Below are 8,169 nucleotides of genomic sequence, written 5' to 3'. Positions count from 1 at the left end.
CATTTGGTCCTACAGATGAGCTGGCCACTGCAAGACCTTGACATTTTTTTCTTGAAGTCATGCAATTGTAATCCTAGCACTGTGTGGTCCTGCATTGTCCTGCTGGAAAATCGACACTTCCAGATTGGCTTGCAGGAATGGAAAAGCTGTTGCCTCAAGGACTTTGTCAATGTATTGCTGAACAGTAAGGTTGCCCTCAATCTGCACCAAAGGTGTTCTTGTGTTAAAGGAGATTCCTCCCCACATCATCACATTTCCACCAACGCAACAGCATCCTTAAATGACTGTTATATAAAATATGAATGATATTTACATGTAACAGTTCAGTAGCAATAGCCAGGGCAGGTATTGGATTTGCTGCACATTTCTTGTCCTCAGTTTGGAAAGTGTTGTAATTGTGCTGGTGTTAACGCTGCCCTTTCACGATTGCATTCCCTCAAATGAATGGTTGTGCAGAATTATATTTACTTTCCCATTCTCTTTTCTCTGAATTCAGTCACCTCGAGCCGTTACACAGGTCTATTGTGTTACCAGGCGGCAAGTGTTTGTGCTGTTTTCAAACCTATTTGTATAGAACAGACTGTTAAGGTTCAGGTAATTGTAGTTGCAGTAAAGCAAATAGTTTCAATTTTCAGTAACTGTAAGTATTTGCAGATAAGCTGTTAAACATGTGCTAAGGCTAAGTGTTCTAAGCACACTGTTTGGACAGGCTGATAAAGATGTACTGGCTCTTATGAAAATCCCTTTATTGTCTACTTTAAGTGTGTAGGTCAGTCCTATTCCCATCGGTTTGAAGGTACTGTGGAGCAGCCCTCTCATTTCATATTGGTTGATTTTGTATCTGGACTTAAAGAGCTACTTGGTATGGATGTGGAATATCAGACTAATGTATTTGGATTAACATTAGCATGTCATTTATGTTTCAGTCATCACATCCTGTTGTGGCCTTAATAGAATGTCTAATCTCCAGTTCCATAGGCGGTAACTATGAAGCTGTCCATTTGCACCACTCTGTCCCTAGTGGAAGTACAAACAGCAATAATAAATGTGCTGTTTCTTACATCCGCAAGGGGCAACGTGTTGCAGGGGACGGGTTAAATAGTTACACTCTGGAGTACACATGATGCTATTCAAAAACTGTAAGCATTTCCAAAGCAATTCATTCTCAAACCTTTGAAATTCAGTAAGTATCACGTGGAGCATTGGCCTGCTCAGTTGTGTTTTACCAGTATTAAAACATAAACACAAAAAAATACAACTAAAGGGAGCAGTGGATATTTAACTGACACTATAGATAGGAGAATGTTACTACACCTGTTATGTCAATATGCTAAAGTGAGGTGTTTACTGTAATTTCCTGTTAGAAAATTCTTTCTATTATAAATTAAAGTTGACAAATACATTTTTTTTAAACAAATTACTTTCTTGAGTGATTTCTAGTTTAATATTTCTCCTATTATTATTATTATTATTATTATTATTATTATTATTATTATTATTCCTCTCTGATTTAAATGAAAAGTTTTGGAGATGTCCTCTGACTTGTCAGTCTTATTAACTATAACCTGATGTCGGTGCATTCATTTACTCTGACCATTTGTAGCTGCCTGAAATGATTACAAAAAAATCTGGAGAAATATTCTCCTGCAACCTGAACTGTTATATATTTTTATAAGCAAAGGGGGTGGGCTATTGCTTTTACCAAGGAAATTTGTGAGAAACATTAAAATAGCTGTGCAGCCAGCTGTGGTGTGCACTTGCCACTTTAGCAATGCAAGCTGTTCCCAACCTGTGCTAAAAGGTCATGTGACACTGAAAGCAAACAGTCTACGTGTTTTGCAGGCTCTGTCAATATTTGTCGGGCTCCAGAGAGAGAGCAACAAGTAGCTTGTGATGTCATAAGGGGTGGAGCACACACATCCTGATGCTGTTCTAAGAGAAAATCCAGTTGAACAGATTCCTTCACGGCCTCTCCTGCAAAAACAAGATCCAGGGAGAGCGCTCACTAAACTAGGAGATGAAGGATAGGCTGGAGGAGCTGAAGAACCTGAGGGAGGATGATGAAGGCTTTCCAGATGACGACTTCCCGGGGTACGATAACCCCTGTTTCCATGAAGAAGTGGCAAAGGAGATGGAGGAATTCTTCCGGACGGTCTCAGATATTGCAGCAGAACTGGATGGGCTTGAAGATATCTCGGAGGACATTGCCAAGAAGCAGGAGCAGGTCCTGTGCAGCACTGCAATGGAAGCCATCAGCGCTGAGAAGAAGCTGCTGGGGGACTTAAAGAATGAGTTCACTGGGCGGGCCAAGGGGATCCAAGCCCATCTGGGACAAATGAAGGAGGCTTCCCCCTTCCAAGGGATGTATGTCGAGGGACGGATCCGACAGTGTCAGTTCAATGTCCTGGCACAGCGCCACAAGGAGATCATGGTCTGCCATTTTGCCAAGGAGATGGAATACGTTGGCCGGCTGAAGGAGCAGATTAAGAGGCAGACGGAGCTGGCCGGGCTGGAGCTGGCTGAGGAGGACCTCCAGATGCTGGTGGAGAGTCCTTCAGCACCCCAGATCGTGGGTTCTGACATCCACGTCCTGGAAGCCCAGAAACACTTGGCCCTGGCCCATGAACGCCACCAGCAGCTGTTGGCCCTGGAAGCCCAAATCTCGGAGCTCCACAGGCTCTTCTTCCACCTGGAGGTGCTGGTGTCAGAGCAGCAGGGCATGGTGGACAACATCGAGCACAACGTCATTCAGGCCATGGACTACATCAGCCAGTCCAACGAGCAGGTGAAGAAGGCACTCAAGTACCAGAGACAGTCCCGCATCGCTGCAGTCTTCTCGGCCGTGCTGGGGATGTGTGCCTGCTGCGCTTGTCTCTCTTGTGTGTCCAGGGTGGTGCCTTGAACCAGCTGAAACCATGTAGATAATTCCCTTTTGTATGAAAAGCTTTTAATTTATTATTTTTGGGGTGAGATCCTTCTTGGCAACCTTGCTTTTCTCCTACCTTTCACCTAAACTCTTCCTGTATCTCAGCAGACTGCAGATGACAACAGCTGGTAAGGATTCCACAAAACAGGTCTTGCTCACTGTGACCTAACCGAAAACAGCTCTTATAAGTCAAGCTTCTTGTTTTGTACTGACAAGTGGTAGTGGATCATTTCTCCCACTATACTGCAGGAAGGGTATTGTTGACAATCCTGTGATATGATCACCATGGTTATTCTTTAAAGTGATGTGCTGCTAAAATGCAAGGGGGACTAAAGCCACTTGCCTCTAGCCCACACTGATTGATACCTAATGGCCCATTGAGAAACCCTGTTCCCCTATACTACTTGAGTGAAGTGTTTGAAGGAGACTGAGCCACAGTGCAGTGAAAGGAGATAACGATGATGGGCAATCAACTTACACAACTGTGACATCTGACAGCTTTACAAAGCAGCGCACAAAGATGTTTGCTGTTGCTGATGTGGAACTGCTGCTATTTCTATCACTGGTTACACAAGCAGAGCTGTGATATTTATTGACATTCGCAGATACTGGATTAATTGCTAGTTCTGGGAATGGGATCTGGGCTCAATTCAACCTACCGTATCATAAAAAAGGTATTTTCTAAGGTTAAGATGTGTTGTACTGTGACACATGTGTTACAAATGCTGTGCTGTAAGTGTGGCTTTGAAAGATCACAGATGGAGGAATTAGCAAGCAGCCTGCTTTGTGTTCACAGTACTTTTAAGAATAAAGGACTTTATGTAGAAGGACTTTTGTATATAAGCATTTGAAGGGTAAGGCATAAACAAAGGGGTCTGGGTGTAAATATGATCATTTATTAAAATGTGTTCTGTGGAATCGACTTTCCATTAACAAACTGAAGAAATTGTTCAATAACAAATGTCTTTACAAAACAAACTGAAAATGACACTTGAAGCTACTTACCTTTTGTGCAACTTGTGGTTGTTTCCAAAACAGCAAACTTTTAACTCTAGTTGACAAACATTTTAATAAGTTCAAGTTTTGGATAAAGCTTTCAAGTTCCTTATCTTTGGTGACGAGGTGCAAGTAATACTGTTTGGCGTTATTTATAGGCATAATAAAAAAGCTGCCAAAGTAAATATTCCTGAGTTTTTTTATTGGGAGATTCTAAAAATGCATAACCCTTTATCATTTTTTTTTTTTTTTTTTAATATATATTATGTTAGGAGCTTTTTTGATTAAGCTAAAACAAATGTCTTGTTGGAAAAATAAGTGCATCAGCCTTTCTCATGTTTCTTGCTTTTGAGTACGTAGTTCTCCTAATCGTTGTTTGTGTATCCTTGTTTGGTTAAGGTGTTTCCAGACCTGTGAGTGACCAATTTATCAAGGTCTGTACAATAAATTGAAATTTGCACTATTGTCGTAAAAGGAAATCAAACTGATAGTCTCAAAACAAGTTACAGATAATGTGGAATGTTAAGTTAAGGACACAAATGTGCCTAAGTTGTTGGTTAGAATTAAGAGGATCTTTTACCAACAAACAGAATTGTAACACAGAAATCATATTCTACCCACAACACAGCCAAAAACCTTTTTTGTGTTTATTAGGATTTCAAAAGTTCAAGAAAATTGGTGTTTTTGTAACATTTATACTTATTTAATGCATACCTTTGGCAATGAATCTGCTCCTGTTGCAATATCTAGCTATACCAGGAGGTGGCACTAGTTGCTTTTTTAAAGGCAGGAACAGAGTTTGGCCTTTTAATTTGTCTTTTTATTTATTCTTTTCTGTTTCAGGAAGCACTTTTCTGACGCATTTACTCTGGAAAGGGTTGTAAACTGTATATAATAGAAATGCTTGACATTATTAAAAAGCTGTACTTCTCATTTACTGAGCTACAGGGCTGCATTCAGACAGGATTAGCATGCTGGTACAGGAGCAGGACTTGCCACCTGTAGCTCATGGTTTCATTACAGCAGGAGGCAAATGCATGCCGCATCTACACGTAAACCTAAGATTAAATCACAGCTGGCCCTCCAATCCCTGAGTCACAATCAAAGAGGCAAGACTGCAAATCTTCCAGACTTTGATAGAGGGCTGATAGTACTGATTACTGATAATTCACAGAGGACTGGCTGGAAAGAGGTGTTAACCATTTCAATTCCTTACACACACCCACACTGAGTTCTAGGAGGGGTCTCTTTTTGTCTATTCCTTGTAATCCCATTGCAGTACTAACATTTACTACTCAGTACCTTAAGAGTACAGACCACTGTGTCCAGGGTTCACTGTTTATATATATATATATATATATATATATATATATATATATATATATATATATATATACATATATATATATATATATATACATATATATATATGATAAGATATTGCACTCTAATTTGATCCTTGGGCTAAATTATTGTGGGTTGGGGGGTTGTTGGGGATGGAAAGCAACCTGTAATTGCTTTCCATCTTAAGACTTAGTAATAGAAAATGTTGATCAATGAAAATAGGCAGTGCGTAAAACCAAGGTGCCTTTTGAGATTCTTAGATTTAATTTAGCTCTGAATCATACCTAAAGGACAACAAGGTTTTCGTGTTATTGGAATATTGGTAGTTAAACAAATCTGATTTGTTATTTTTCTTTTCAAGTTTGTGTTATCTTTCTGTACCATGTTACAGGGCAATTCAGTTCATATTTACAAAAGCCTCATGCGGTTGCCTTTCCTGTACACTGCAAGTAATCTCTGATACAGCGTGACAAGACTGTCTGTTCATAACTGGAATTTAATTAAAAAATGCCAATTTAATTAGTGCGTTTGAAACGCTGTGTGGAAAGCGGAGGCTGTCTGAATTAACTCAAAACCTCAGTGAAAAGACTTTGAAACACTCGCACTGAGAGAACAATAATTAACCTTTTTCAGGGATGCTGTTTATGGACTTGCATTAAACTGAGTTTGGTTTTGCTGCTATTTAAAACTGAAATTCCATGACAATCAATTTGCCTTTTCCTAATTTTGTGTTTCGCAAATTGATTTGTTTTTCTTCTTTTAATACCTGCCGACTACATATTAAATGAAATTACTTTGGGTAACTAAGTATCTGCAAACCCCCTAAAGCTTATCGAGCACCAAACACATATTTTCTACAAAGCTGCATTTAAACCCAGTTGCATTCATGAATTTCTGATGCACTTTTAACATTTTTCATTACAACCTTTTTGTAGTAGCCATGAAGGAATGCTGAAGTTAGATTTAAAATACATTTATTAATAGTAGTTTCTGTCTTTAATATTATTTTTTGATTTATTGACAAAAATAACCAAGCAAACAAACAAAAGATTGGAAATTACATTGGTAGAGTCACACAACGAATGTGTGAGGGAGGCAGCACCTGTGTTGAAAACTAGAAGAAAGTGGGTGGCAAAGGAAGCTGTGGAAGATGCAAAGGCTGCCCTTCATATCAGTGATATCATGGGGCAAGTACAACATGGAAGAGGAGGCCGTGGTCTCAGTTCAGCTCCTCCTACACGGCGCAAAGCAGCCCCAGCTCAATGGAGGAAGCTGGTAGTCAACGAGGTGCAAAAGCACGAGGAGAGGATGAGTTGTGTAAAGGCAGTTTCCCAGGCATAACAGGGAGAATGGACGATATGGGAGAGTGTGGAACAACGCAAGATCGGCTGGCAAGACCTATGGACAATGGAACAGAGCAGGATCAGTTTCCTCATCAGGTCAACATACGATATTCTCCCATCACCACAGAACCTTAATCTATGGGTAGGAGAGGATCCGTGGTGTCCCTTGTGTTCATCGCCAGCTACATTAAGACACATTTTGACAGGATGTAAGTTGGGTCTTAGCCAAGGACAGTTTACTTGGCGTCATGACCAGGTGCCTTAGCATTGGAAGACAATCGCAGCATGACCAACAGATTGCCACCAATTCCAGCAATATATCACACACGAAGAATAACATTTCTCCATCCAGGGGAGCAACCACCAAGAAAAGGTATTAAGACCAAGACTCGTCTAGGACAATTGGAAGCTGCTAGAGACTGGAAAATGCTGGCAGATGTTAGACAACGGCTTATTTTCCCACCAGAGATTTCCACCACTAACCTTCGACCCGATATTGTCTTGTGGTCTGGATCAGCATGCCTTGTTCACATTCTAGAGTTAACAGTGCCAAGGGAGGATGCTGAGGATGAGGCTTATGAAAGGAAGAAACTTCGATACGCTCAACTAGCTGCTGAAGCGGAACAGCGAGGATGGAGAGTCCAGGTTTACCCAGTGGAGGTGGGTTGTTGAGGATATGTGGCATCTCTCAGAGACATCGGATTCAGTAGTCAAGAGTTGCAATGCATAGTGAAGAACATATCTGAAGCAGCCGAGAGGAGCAGCAACCTGCTGTGCTTGAGATGAAAAGATTCTGGTTGGGGGCCTCAAGCATAGTAGAAAGAAAGCAACGTAGATGGAAAGGAAGGTAAGTAAGTCAGCTAAGCTGGGCTTAGCTGAGTGGGGGATGGAGGGGGGTGAGGCTGGGACACCAGAATCACTGTTGAGCCCTCTTAAGGTGTCGTGGGCTAGTCGACTAAACACCAAGGATGGAAAGTGCCCACTTGGAGACCCCAGAGAAGTACCCTACTCAGCTCAGTCCAGACGGTTGTCATGCTGATGCGCTAAGGAGGCTGCACTGTGGTTGATCTCTGGAGCCAGCATTGCAGACGTTGTGTGTGCTGATGCGCCAGGGAGGCAAAATAGGCTGATCCCTGGAGCCATCAACACCAGGCAGAAGAATATCTACATCATCAGATGGAAACACAGATGGATCACGTTAGTTTATAGTAAAATAAGCTATGTCTTAGTTGGTGCTTATCTTGGCAAGAGCTGAGTCCAATATCAGCATGAAGTTTTAACACCTACTCTCATGTAATGGAAATCATAAATCAACATTTTTTTTTTGTTTTTGTGTGTGTGAGTGTGTTGCGTGTAGGTAGCAAATGGGTTAGTGAATTAATGAGTGATTGTGTGAATGGCAGGCACAGCGAAGAAATGTATTTAATGATTCTGGAGCTGGCATGATGCACTGCAAAAGGTTCTCACCTTTTTAGCAGATCAAAAAGTATAAGAAGTCATCTGCTGTGAATCTCATGCAAAGAAAGAAAAGCAAGCAGTGTTAGGAGTGAGAAATCACAG

The 8,169-nt window shown here is 41.1% G+C and overlaps 1 protein-coding gene across 1 annotated transcript; it reads left to right on the top strand.

Moving 5' to 3' along the window:
• Positions 1–1,943: 1,943 nt before the first annotated feature.
• On the top strand, positions 1,944–4,063 carry LOC117412472 (syntaxin-1A-like). Its single transcript, XM_034020926.3, has one exon. It carries the CDS (start codon positions 2,018–2,020, stop codon positions 2,900–2,902), a length of 885 nt encoding a protein of 294 aa, XP_033876817.2. The 5' UTR covers positions 1,944–2,017; the 3' UTR covers positions 2,903–4,063.
• Positions 4,064–8,169: the final 4,106 nt, after the last annotated feature.

The sequence above is a fragment of the Acipenser ruthenus genome, chromosome 26 (genome assembly GCF_902713425.1).
Source record: "Acipenser ruthenus chromosome 26, fAciRut3.2 maternal haplotype, whole genome shotgun sequence".
NCBI classification, from domain to species: domain Eukaryota; kingdom Metazoa; phylum Chordata; class Actinopteri; order Acipenseriformes; family Acipenseridae; genus Acipenser; species Acipenser ruthenus.
The sequence above is the reverse complement of the archived record's forward strand: the minus strand, read 5'-3'. Positions and strand labels throughout refer to the sequence as shown.

Coding starts and splice junctions, on each gene's coding strand:
- LOC117412472 (XM_034020926.3), top strand. CDS start 2,018: ATGAAGGATAGGCTGGAGGAGCTGAAGAACCTGAGGGAGGATGATGAA.